The sequence below is a fragment of the Filicampus tigris genome, chromosome 1, assembly GCF_054856515.1.
Source record: "Filicampus tigris isolate MCC_2025a chromosome 1, RoL_Ftig_1.0, whole genome shotgun sequence".
Classification (NCBI taxonomy): Eukaryota; Metazoa; Chordata; class Actinopteri; order Syngnathiformes; family Syngnathidae; genus Filicampus; species Filicampus tigris.
In genome coordinates this window covers 12,078,596-12,091,511 of record NC_141217.1, presented here as the reverse complement: position 1 = coordinate 12,091,511, position 12,916 = coordinate 12,078,596, and the positions used below count along the sequence as shown (strand labels likewise).

Sequence of the window (12,916 nt, the reverse complement as noted above, 5' to 3'; positions counted from 1 at the left end):
ATTTACATTTTTCAGCAGCAGAACATATGAACAACGATGCTCTGTCCCCAAAGCCCAAGTCCTTACAGATGAGCTACTGCCGTCCAGTTATTCCCTCAAATATTGATTTCTAAACACTTCCTTAGTGAAAAAAATAGTAATAAGTTGTTTAAATAGCGTCAAAAATACATATTTTGTGTGCGTGTGTGTTGAGGTTTGAATACACTGGACCTTTTTGATTTTTTACTCAAACATATACTGCACCTATGAATAACAATATCAGACAAATGAACATTTTCCAGTGGTCTTTTTCTCTTTTCCCAGCTGTGCATGCATTTTAAAAACAATTTCTTTGCATTCACATTCAGCTTCACTTAAACTAAAGATAACCATTTTGGTCAACAATGCAATAAAATAGCATCATGTATCCTGTATTGCATCCAAATTGGGTGTTGTCAGAGGTTCCAGCTGCAGCCACAAGCCGCCCTCTGCCCTCAGAACGAGCTGGGGTAGACGGCGAACCTCACCGGATCCAAGTTTGGGGTTCACCCCTGGTGTCAAGCGGAACCTGAGCAATGTCAGTGACACAACAACACGGAGCTCTGCCAGCGCAAATTTCTGACCGATGCAGTTTCTGTGGAGGCAAAAACACGCATGTTTTGTTAACACAAGATAGGTGTTCTCTGATTTAGCTGAGGTAAGGACAGAGCAGCACCTGGGGCCTGAGGAGAAGGGAATAAAAGCGTGGGAAGAGCGGCCCTCTTGGTTAATTGGTTCAAAACGCTCAGGATTGAACTCCTGTGAGAGAGTACACAAACACAGTCAACCAGTACCTTGGCCTTCAGAACGGACTTACCTGACCTCTTAACAACACAACTAACACGTGGCAATTACAGTAACAATCAATAATATACAAAAATGAACAGTAATGAGAAAGGTTTGTATTTTGTTTCTTACATGTGGATTTGTCCATACTGCAGGGTTGTGGTGTGTCCCGTAAATGCTGACTAAACAGATGGCACCTGTGGGTGGTTTTTGAAAAAATACTTTCACACAAGTGGATACCCACAAGTCGTCTCATCAGATTCAGCTTTTCGATTGTCTCTGCCTCACCCTTTGGTACTGTCCGGTTCCCTGGCAATGGCATGTCTTGGGTGTACTTCCTTGTCACGGCTTGGACCGGCGAGTGTAACCTCAGCGCCTCTTTGATGCACATGGTGGTGAAAGGAAGGTTGGACAAATCTTCCCTGGGGATTAACATGTGCGAGTAAATCACATATAGACTTTAAAAGTAGAAAGTATTTGTGTCCTTTCTGACCACTCAATTCGCTGTCCTTCACGCCCCTGCATGAGCTCCAACACCTCCTTCCTGCATTTTTCTTGGCAGTGTGTATGACGTGCTAAATTATAAAGCGTCCAGCAAATGGCACTGGCTGTGGTGTCGTGACCTGCAGAGATACATGGCTGTGGTTGTTAGCAGAGGTGGGCATTTCGTCTGGCAGACGGACTGGTCCATCTGTCCGTCACTGACGGACGCTTGATTGTTTGCTGATGTTAAGCATAGACGAATGTCCATCTCTGCTATTAATGAGATAAGAAGTAATAAATTAGCTTTGCATAGAGAGACAGTTTTACAGAGGAGTTTTTGTGAGTTAAGTTTTACATTTGTATTTTATTTTTAGAAACAGTAGGGTTAAGACTGAGGTTGTCAAACGGTGTTTTGCAGGCCCACACTCCATTTCAGAAGGTGACAGTAATGCACCAAAAGTTGTTTGCCAACCGCTATAAGACAGAAGAAGAAGAACGAGAAGACAAATTCAAAGAAAAAAAAAAATTCAATAATTGAAATAGTTAAAGTTAAAGGCTCCCACTTAACAGTTCAATAGATTGGCAAATAAGTGTAGGCTATGTGAAATGTAACATGTATGAGTGTAAGGCTGTTTGAGCAGCAAGCCGTCACATGATGTACATAGTGCACGCCATTTACCATTTTAATCAAATCGGTTAAGATGGATGGATGGATGGATGGATTTTTCCTCTATTGGCCCCTTTTTTTAAAATTTATGATAGACAGACTGGCGGACCTTTGATGTTTACTGTCAGAAGCACGGTTAAAATAACATGACGGACTAACCGAGACACAATTACAGTTCGGTTCGGCTTGAAAAATAGACGGATCGACGGAGTGGGGACCCAGGCTGCTGACGAATGATGGACCGGCAAACTTTAGTAAAATGCCCACCTTTGGTTGTTAGGAACTATCAATTCCCAAACATCATCCTCTGACAGTCTTACCCGCAAACATGAAGGTGTTAGCCTCAGCTTCGATCTCCTCGTCTGTTAAGCCTTGTCCATCTTCATCCTGTAATGATTAATGCAATGTTTAAATGCTCTTTCTTTATTTCTGCTGTAGACTGAAAGCATTTAGCTCTGACTTCAAAAGATGAATATAAGACCGCGATTTCAATTTTTATTTCCAGGTATTTACGAGTAGATCTACATCTGATACACAACCATCTTATAAAATGTATATTTTTCTAATAACATGTTTTGAAGGAAATAGTCCTATTTTTGTGTTGTGTGTCTGATCCAGATGTAAATGAATACACTATGTGGAGATGAAAACTGAAATATTGATCTCTCATCTCATACTGAAAAGATAAATACAAGACGATGTCAAATCTGAATGTATTCAATCTCCAGCAAAAACAAATAACTTGACCTTACTCTTCCAATTATTTTGGAGGGGATTACAATCATTTCTAATTGTCTCACTGTGCAATGTACACCTTGGCCAGCAGAATGATGTCCACAAAATCCTTTTTCCTCCGAGATGTTGACGTGGAATCAGATAAGGTCTGCTTGAGGAGGGCGCGGCGCCTTTGAACCACTTCGCTTGTAAAACTGCATTAATACAGCAATAGTCATTCTGTCACATGATCAGTGATGACCCAGCATTATTTCTGACAGACCTTGAATATATCCACCCGTGCATGTGTGTTACCTGTGCACAATGTTTAAAGCCCTCTTAAAGCGTTTTCCCTCTTGTGTCATCCAGTAAATCCAGTCCCAGTGGTGCAGAATATTTTGGCGCCGCGCTATTATCTGATCACTCAGCTCAACTATGGCGGACACGTACTCACTGCTTGACCTGAAGCGAGACAGCCATGTGTTAGCAACCAAACTAAAAATGTCAAAAGAATATAATGGAACACTGGCACATCCTCACTCCTGACAGTTGCTGCTGAAGCTGAAGGCACATTTCAGTAAACTGTCCAATGTCATCAGAGTGACGTGGTCAAATATCTCTACACTTGTGCTGCCTTCGGCCACCAGACGCCGCCACTTATCCTGTGTGACACGTGGAGAGGAAGACACATAAAGTTTCTAAATGACAGATGAAAGTCCCTGTAAAGTGAAAATAAATCTTATCTTGTCTTATTTTGTCTTATCTTATAAGGCGGCTAGCTAGCTACCTAACTACACGTCACAACTGTGCTGGATGACTGCTGATGAGAACCAAGGCGCTCAAGTTGTAGTGGGCACAGGGGCGACTCATGCAATTCTGCCATCTAGTGGAAGAGTAAGTAATTGTTCTGCTTGCCACTATACATCGCTGGCACAGATAGATGAACAACGATACAATCGATCAGAATTAAGGGAAATTGGATAATTTCTCTTTCTCAGGCCACACTAATGTGCTGTGATGCTGTGCTTGGGAATCACTGGTGTAGTGGTAGATACTGTCCATCATGTAAATGGCACAGGTGTTTGATTCCTGGCCCGCTTCCAGAACCTTGCCACTGGAGCTTTCCAAGCCCGTATAAATGGGAGGGTTGCATCTGGTCTGTCAAAACTACGCTGTACAAGGCATAAAAGTTACTCGCCCTTGTGACTATAGAGCCGAAAGCAACAACTTAGAGACTATGATTAATCACAATGTCTTTAATCTTACATGCATGGCGTCTGCTGAAGTGTTAAATCTTGCAATGTAGTTCTTCAGTATGTCGAAATGAAAAGCGGGGGTTAGAAGACGCCTCCTGCGGAACCACACCTCGCCATTGCTGAGCAACAGACTCTCCCCTGAGAGACAAGAGAATCAAGATGATGGACATCCCCAAGACCCATAGATGGACAATGATATACTAGTATAATACACTCTTATATCATCATACTTAGGTATGTAACATTTTCATTGCCCCTGTTATTATCTTTCTTTCCTGACTTTCTTAGAGACGTTCTCTTATGAGGTGTGTGAAGTCCATTTTGACCTATGTTTTGGTTGCAAAATACGGTTAGATACATTCCGATAGGACACTTTAGACAACTATCTAAGGAAAAAATATATTCTTGTGTTACGACAATATCTTCCTGGGTATTTTGAAATTTGAAATGACCTCAGTTTACCACATGTTGTATCAGCTTCTTCATTTTTGACTCACCAAGCCATGGACGGAGATGACCATATATGAACTCATCTTTCATGGTAATATTGGCTGCGCAGAGGGAAAAATATACATTGTCGCAGCATGGATTTATATTTTCCTCCATAATAAACAATCAGAGTGAAGATGTTACATTACCAGGTGCCATTAGCAGAGGTTTGACATAGTCTGGGTGGAAGACTCTGACCAGATGATAAAAAGGCCCGAGGAACCAGCTGCAGGAATGCTTATATGTCTGCACTAACTCATCCACCTGGAGGAGACCTTCCTCTGTACTCTGCATCTGATACACGGACAATTAAGAATTAGCTCAGTTGTAGAAGTACTGATCATGGAGGTCGAAAAAAAATAAGTTTACAAGGAATCTATTTTAACAGCAGCGTGACCTACCTGACCCAGATGGCCTATCAGCCAAGAATCCGCATGAGGCTTGCTGAAACAAGACAGCCTACGAGTGAACCAGACATGTTGAAGCAACAACCTGGCGGTCCAGATTGTAACCATGGCAACCAGTCCTGCAGCAGCCACCTGCAGGACCTGGCAAAGGGTGGCCCAGCAGAACACCTGAGAGGAGATGCGCAAGAGGAGAGACATCTTGGCACCAGACAGAGAGAGCAGTTTTGTGACGATCGGCAACGACAGATGTTGTTATGTAATGTTGTTTGGTAAACCTGTTTTTTGCAGTTATTTGGACATGCACATCCTCCTTTGTAATCATAGTCACACACACCACTTCCTTTTACTGTTGTGGCTGTTAGTTTCAAAATTAAGCGTTTGGTTGACATTGGCTATGGTGATGTTATTTGAATTAATTGTAAATGCGTCCATACTGATGGTGGCACATTGGACAATTAATTCACAAAGCTGCTCAACAGGTCTGACTTCAGTACTCCGGCTTCCTCCCACAATCCAAAAACATGCATTTTAGATTCACTGACGGCTCTAAATTGTGCATAGTTGTGTATGTGTGAGTGTAAATGATTGTTTGTCACATTGTGCCTTGTGACTGGCTTGCGAACAGTTCACGGTGTGCCCGCTTCTCCCTCAAAGTCAGCTGGGGTAGGATCCACATGGATGGATAGATGGAATACCTCCACTACAATGGAACATTTCTTTCCCTGCAAACAATGTCTCTTTGTTCATCTATCTACGCCAGTGACGCATAGTGACAGACTGTCTATCCACACTAGATGGCAGAACAGAACAAATGGCAGACCTGACTGCCATTCCTGACGTCACTCATCAAGCCACGCCCCTTAAATTCACCTACCGGTATAGTGATATAGCGTGACCTGAAAGCAGGTTAGCGGACTTCTAGTCTAGTGTATACTGCGAAAACAACTGGCATAAATACAGGATGATTCAATGATGGTTTGAACCCAACTTGTTAACATTTTGTTTTCTTAAAAATTAATTGGTCAACCTGTATATAATTTATTGGTGTATACACATATGATAATGATATACTGTATGTAAACATATTTGATATGCACACATTTGATATTGTCATCTGCTTGCTAGCTCTTGAAGGCATGTGTAAAACAAAATACATCGTAGAATTTAAACGTTTCTGTACGTGTCTTGTCCTGGCCTGCTATAGCGCTCTGCCATTTACCCGAGCCTCCGTCCGTCCGTCCGTCCTTGGAGGAGTCTGAAAGTTAAGTTCCGACATTGCTACATGAGATTGGCGGCAGGTAGCACGTCTAACATGTACGGCATCATCCGACTGTGAATGTTTCTTAGACGACGGAGCAAAAACGTCAAACTTAAATAGCGAGATTTACCATGTTGTAGCGTCTTCCAGGAACACGCCGTCAGACGTAGTTTAATCATTACGTTTTTATTACAAGTACAACTGCTCGCGCTTTTCTTTCTTGGCTGCTCCACTCACTTGCCGTTACCGTACGATGCATTTATGAACCTCGGAAACATAATAACTCAGCAACACACAAATAACAACAACACATACAACTTCATAAAGACTTTTTAAAGTTACTGTATTTTTTTCATTATAAAAGTAGTTTTAATATAGTTAGCAATAATTATAACTGTTATTGTATGGTTTTTTTTTTTTAACACAAAAAGTGTATTTATGTACTGTAATGACAACTTGGCTTTAACTTGAATACTTAGATGTATCATAGTCAGAGGCTGTTGCTGCTGAGTATTTAAAGATTTCATCCATCCATCCATTACCGATACCGCTTATCCTCACAAGGGTCGCGGGGCGTGCTGGAGCCTACCCCAGCTGTCTTTGGGCAGTAGGCGGGTGACACCCTGAATTGGTTGCCAGCCAATCGCAGGGCACACAGAGACAAACATGTGTACTCACAATCACACCCACGGGCAATTTTAGAGAGTCCAATCAACTTACCATGCATGTTTTTGGAATGTGGGAGGAAACCGGAGTACCCGGAGAAAACCCACGCAGGCACGGGGAGAACATGCAAACTCCACATAGGGAGGACGAGGCTGGGATCGAACCTACGACCTCTGAACTGTGAGACGGACGTGCTAACCAGTCGACCACCGTGCAGCCTTAAAGATTGCAGTGTCTTAATAATTTACAAAATTAAGAGATCTTTATTGTTACTATTTTTTTATTCTGGTGTAATTCCTTAGAATATCACCCGAATGGTTCGCTTTTATTTTTTCAAAAAAATTTACCATTTGTTATCTTTTCAAAATAAACATGTCATCTTCCAAGCTGCTTATCCTGTACAAGTGTACAGGATCGTGGGAAGGTGCTGGAGCCTATCCCAGCCGACAATGGGCGAAAGGCAGACTACACCCCGAACTGGTCGCCAGCCAGTCGCAGGGCCCACACGTAGACACCGTCACTGAGCGGGAACCGATCCCACACTGCCTGCATACAACTCAGGTGTGTGTACCACTACACCATCAGTGACACCAAAATAAACATATTAAAGGAAAAAATCAGTTTTTTGTACCGAAAATATACCGAACCCAAGTTTCCCAAAAACCGAACCGAAAATTGATTTAGCGTACCATTACACCCCTATTTATCTATCTATCTATCTATCTATCTATCTATCTATCTATCTATCTATCTATCTATCTATCTATCTATCTATCTATCTATCTATCTATCTATCTATCTATCCATCGAAATAACTTGCCATGCCAAGAGCTGACAGCAGAGGGCAGCAATACGCCACGGATGCGTCTAAATGTGTCAACCACAACCACAAGAAGGAGAAGCAGAAGAAGTGGGGGAGTCCACCGCTGATTAGGGGTCTGATACACCTGACCACAATTGAGACATGTTGGTGTGAAAAACTCGTTTTAAATATTCTCGGTTGACCTCTACATGCAGCCACAAATGAAACGAAAACGGATATATTCAGAAATATTCATAACTGTTCAAGTCAGGTAAATTTCAGCGCAACAATTTGGGCGAAGGCGGCATAGTTAGCTAACTTGTTCGCTAGCTAGTTTTAGTTTAACGTTACATTTTCGTAAATTATCGTTTTGTGTTGTATTCGGTATTGAATTTGAAAATATCCAACAAAGTTGGTCATGAGATGGAGCAGAATAAAGTAAATTGTAATCTTTCAAATTAGTTGCATGCTGTTTAAATGAACTCACAACAATGGTTTCAGTATTATGTCATATGGTCGAGCAAAAAAAATAACTTTGACCCTTTACTCTCTACTGTATATTTAGCAAAAAAACAAATAAAGGTGACCTTAGACCTAAATGATAGGAGGTGACTCATTTGTGAGCAATGTATTGTTTTGCTGACTAGTCATCTTCCCTAAAAATTGTGCAGGGTTCTCTCAGAGTATGAAGGAGATGGTCGACGGGTCCAGCAGAAGGGCTGCTGGCTCAAAGCAAGCTCTTATGGTGACCAAACCCTCCTACAGTGACTGCCAGACACCAGTAAGCGGTTGTGAGCTGGGCCATCACGTTGGGGTGCAGGTGACACCTTTTGACTCGTACGAGGAATTCTTCTGCAGCGGCCAAACTTGCATGCATCTGGTCAGTGCCCTTGTGACTTACTCAGGGCAGCGCAGCGATGTAGTGAAACAAGGTTACCTGGGCAAGCTTGAGCGGAGCCACAGAAGATATTTTGTCCTCAGAGCAGGAAGTCACACCGGACCCAGTCGACTTGAGTGGTACAAGTCTCAGGAAAAGTTTGCAGCAATGGAGAAGTTGTCTGGAAAAGCTACGCTGTTTGGACCGAGCAAGCAAGGGTTTGTTCTTTTTGTATTTTTTTTTTTTCAAGAACAGGTGTTGTATAACACCATTCATACACAAGGCAAATCATGTAATGATGTTTACTTGTCGTATTATTTGTTAAGTAGGTTTTTTCTTTTTTTCTGACAATCTCCTTATTTAAAAAAAAAAAGAAGTTATTTGAAATAAGATCATTGTCAGAAAAAAAGAAACCTCAAACCTACAAGGCAAATCAGTTGTACTGGTTTACTGTTCAAGATACAATGATAATGGTAACATTTTGGCTTTAAAAAAAATAAAGCTTCTTTCCCAGGGTGATTTACCTGAGGTGCTGCATTGGTGTGGGCTGCCTGGGTAGTTCCAGGAAAGGCCTCACGGTGGCGCTGTATGCCCAGGACCAGACGATGGTGCTGGTGGCGGATAACCAGCAGGATCAAGAAGCGTGGTACCTGTGCATCAAGAAAATGATGGAGGAGCATCGAGATGAAGATCAGGCGTGCGATGATGAGGATGATGGTTATTGCACTTTAACACCTGCAGCCTTCTTCAAAGAGGTTTGATCAACTTGTCACTTTTTATACGGCGGTCCCTCTTGTCAAAGGGTAAATTAATTACCTTTTTGAAACTTTAAGCTACTGAAGGACAACAAATTTGCTTACATTACCTTTAATCATCATTATTATATAATGATGTTCATCTGTGTGAAGACACTGAACATGTGTTGATTTTTTTTCTCACTATCAACAAGCGGTACAGAGAATGGATGGATTTAACAAGGTAGGAAATGGACAAATGTCAATATGCAATACTTATATCTGCAAGTGTTTACATTTTCAAATGATCATTTAAACATTTCTGGGGAATTACATTGTCCAATCAATTCTCCGGTTTTAATTGCATTATATTTTTTGATTATGATTTAATTGTAACAAATTAACCAGTGTAATCAAATACATTAAAAATGAATGTGTATGTACTATTGCTTCCCTATTTAAAATTGTATTTACAACATATTCAATTATTTAATAAAAAAATGCAAAAACTAAAAAAATATATATTTTAGTTTTATTTAGGCAATAAATAGACTAATAATTAACAATGCTAAACGTGATACAATTTTTTTGCTGTTTAATTGGCAACAAATTTACCAATTTAATCAAATAAAAAATGTTAGTGTTGCTTTCAATTTATTTGTTAAAAATCTCATTGTCAAATAATGGAACGGTTTTGTCAACTACCATTATAAAACCAACTGCACAGGTGTGATTTAAATGACCTGTTTAAAATGCTTGCACTGTTGTGCAAGTGTGTAAAATAAGTTCACCTATAGCAATGAAAACATGAAACATGTTTTGCTCAAGGTTTGGCCTGTCTCGGTGAATCCGCGAGGTCTGGGTCGCTCCAAGTCTCTGGCAGGTGAGCTCCGCCTCTGCCTCACCGCGACCTCGCTCATCCTGTTCCGAGTGGGCGTGTGCACCGATTTGCCCTCGGTTACAATACCTTTGCTCGCCGTCCGTCGCTTCGGCCACTTGGAGGGCTCCTTTTTCCTGGAGCTCGGTCGATCGGCACCAGTCGGCCCTGGAGAGCTCTGGTTTGAAGCGAGAGACCAAGGTGCTCATGAGCGTCACGCTGCGTTGATATTTCGCCACTTGCTGCTTCACCACCGGAGCGTGACCCTGCCTCCTCCTCTGCTTTGATAGCGCAGCACATTCACGAAGTAGTTCGGGACACGGTCCGAGCGCTGCGGGCGCTTCCAGATTTCAGCCGGTCCCCGACCTCCAACCGCAATCTGCTCCTGGTCCCCAAACGCTGCAGACCCAAATGCAGAGAAAGAAAAAATCCGGACGTACAGACGGGCCCAACGCAGTGCCAACAGCCCAACACAACAGAACCTCAATCTCCTCTCAGCTTGCATAGCATCGCCTTGCCTGAACCCGACCGCTACATGGACATGAGGAAGCAGCCCTGTGCTGGTGAATGCTGTGAGGGGGAGGGCGTGGGTTACATGATGATGTCACCACAGGTCAGCCGCAGTTCTTGCGCCTTGCCTCTGGATGCTTATGCTGCTATGTCAAGCCCTCAAAAACAAGACTTGCCAGCCGACATTTCACATCAAAGTGGAGTCAACAGGTACATTTAAAATTTTACTACCGTGGTCCCGCCAGGAATTCATGGTTGCAAATTCAATTGACCGGTGTGAATCATACGCAAGTGAGTCAGAGCGACTTTTCCGTGAATTAAACCAATCAGTGCAGCTTTCCTCCAATCATAGCTGTTCTCTGCATGATTGTAACATTGCAGTTCAAATGATTTCGTACAATAAATTAAGTGTGTAATGTACACTTGTTTATTTTATTAGCAAGTTAAACATAAAAAGACATTTAATTAATTAAAATCTTTTACACTTTTTGCAATCAGTCAACGCTTCACAATTATTTTCTGTTGCGCCCCACCTACAAGAAAACATTTCTTGAACATTCCCTGAAATTGAGCACCACTGCCACCTACTGCAGTGGATGTGCTACTATTTTTACTCTAGTATGGCAAAGTACAATGCATGTTCTCTGGGGTCACACACGCTCCCCTAACCCCACTATTTGAGAAGGACTGCATTAAATGTACCGTATAACTGTATGTACTGTATGTTATCGTTTGCCCCCAAGATAATTAAATGATATAATGAAATGGTTGTATGTTGCCATCAAACCAACGAAGATGACTGACATCACTCTTTTTCCACTCGTCTACTCAGTATATCGTCGCTGTCCTGTGAAAAACACTTATCTCCATTTTTTTCTTATTTTTACATGGTGTTTCTGCGTTACATCGCATTAATGTGAAAATTAAGTTTCCAAAATTGGAGATGCGTGTTTTCCACAGGACAGTGACGATAATCAGCTGTGCACATTCATTGTGTAGTAAATTCTCCATCCATTATCCGATCCACTTATTTACTGAATCATTACTCTTAAGATGTGCTAGCCACCATGTTACCAGCATTTTACGAGCATGTTTTCAAATGGAATGACGCTAAAATATTGAGTTGAATGCGTAATGTAATTAGCGATGGGGCGCCTGAGAGTGAAAATTCTCAGAGGGAAGTGGAGGAAAAACTAGTTAAATGCTAATATTTCATCACAGCAAAAGCTCTTAAAAATCCTGCTCTCAAATCGTTTTATTTCCACAATCAGTCACAAAACAAAAAAACCCATGAAATCTTGGAGGGGCTGACAACCTCTTGACTAGCTTTTTTGCATTTAATTTACATTTGATCAACTTTTCTGCCTCTGACAGATCTCCTCAGTACCCGTCACATTGTCAAGCCAACGACCAGCCGCAGCGCACTTCAACCCTCAATGGACGACTCCCACTGCAGTTTGGATCCACTCGCTCAGCCAAAGGACCTGCGGATACCTCTGGGCCAATGACTCCATTTGTCCAAACTGCCCCGCTCCAATCTAGTACCCACTCTCGTCACTTGCAAGCAGAAGAACGGTTCGCCGTTAGGTCTAGACTCGCATCATGTCTGCTGTCGTGTCTGCAAGCCGACGACTGATGCGGAACACTCGTTTTTGTGTTCTCAATGTGACGCTTCCTGGCACATTGTCACAGTAGTGTGCCATGTGACGTGTCATACCATGAACATGAACGCGGTCACATTTAGAATGAGTGCAGAACACTGTAAAGTAGTTGATCACCATCAGGGTGTGGCTTTCATTGGAAGATTGTTTCACGGATGTACAGTATGTATGAATTAAAGTCACTTGAATGTAACTGTCGTATCCACTTTGTGACTTTTCTTTGGTAATGTGCTTTGCCCAATGGTTGGGAAACTACTACACTATACTTTGAAATGGAAAACAATTGGAACTGGATGTGTTTTGAAGAATGGGTATCATTTTTTTGGTAACTATTGGTACTTTTTGGGTATGTCATGTGGAACGGCAAGTATTTTGAACAGTTACGGGTTAGTATTTGCAGTGAGTCATTAGATTTCAATTTATTTAGGTTGGTTACTCTCTATGACTTTTTTTTTTTTTTTTCCAAATATTTTTATTGACATTTTTCAGTTATCAGGAGATACTAAAAAAGAAAAAACTTTTCAACAGGTACAAATCTGCGAAGCAAAGTATGTCTCCATCAGAGTTAAAGAACATCAAAAAAAAATTGTCATACTGTACCCGAACAACACACTCAACCACACGTTCACACCACACACTTCAGGTATTTAAAAAAAATATTAAATAAATTAGGACGAGTTAAATAAATAAAATGGGTAAAAGAAAAAAAAC

The 12,916-nt window shown here is 41.6% G+C and overlaps 2 protein-coding genes across 7 annotated transcripts; one reads left to right on the top strand and one right to left on the bottom strand.

The window, feature by feature from the left end:
- Positions 1-269: 269 nt before the first annotated feature.
- On the bottom strand, positions 270-6,338 carry cyp4f3 (cytochrome P450, family 4, subfamily F, polypeptide 3). The gene is given in 15 exon segments (XM_086045972.1): positions 270-613; positions 695-777; positions 937-1,001; positions 1,093-1,252; positions 1,255-1,427; positions 2,275-2,341; positions 2,769-2,883; positions 2,984-3,130; positions 3,209-3,330; positions 3,935-4,062; positions 4,422-4,475; positions 4,563-4,707; positions 4,815-5,018; positions 6,040-6,075; positions 6,209-6,338. Coding segments are annotated over 15 exon segments (1,716 nt in total). The 5' UTR covers positions 6,212-6,338; the 3' UTR covers positions 270-399.
- Positions 6,339-7,624: 1,286 nt separating this feature from the next.
- Positions 7,625-12,398, top strand: LOC147152782 (insulin receptor substrate 2-A-like). 6 transcript variants are annotated; one of them, XM_086042877.1, is made up of 7 exons: positions 7,626-7,817; positions 8,218-8,383; positions 8,528-8,641; positions 8,926-9,178; positions 9,986-10,235; positions 10,325-10,754; positions 11,919-12,398. In XM_086042877.1, exons 2-7 carry the CDS (start codon positions 8,232-8,234, stop codon positions 12,178-12,180), a joined length of 1,461 nt encoding a protein of 486 aa, XP_085899003.1. In that variant the 5' UTR covers positions 7,626-7,817; positions 8,218-8,231; the 3' UTR covers positions 12,181-12,398. The 6 variants fall into 6 exon arrangements, with proteins under 6 accessions (XP_085899776.1, XP_085899003.1, XP_085898181.1 ...); XM_086043650.1 differs by having other exon boundaries at positions 7,625-7,817; positions 8,218-8,641; positions 9,986-10,040; XM_086042055.1 differs by having other exon boundaries at positions 8,218-8,641; positions 8,983-9,178.
- Positions 12,399-12,916: the final 518 nt, after the last annotated feature.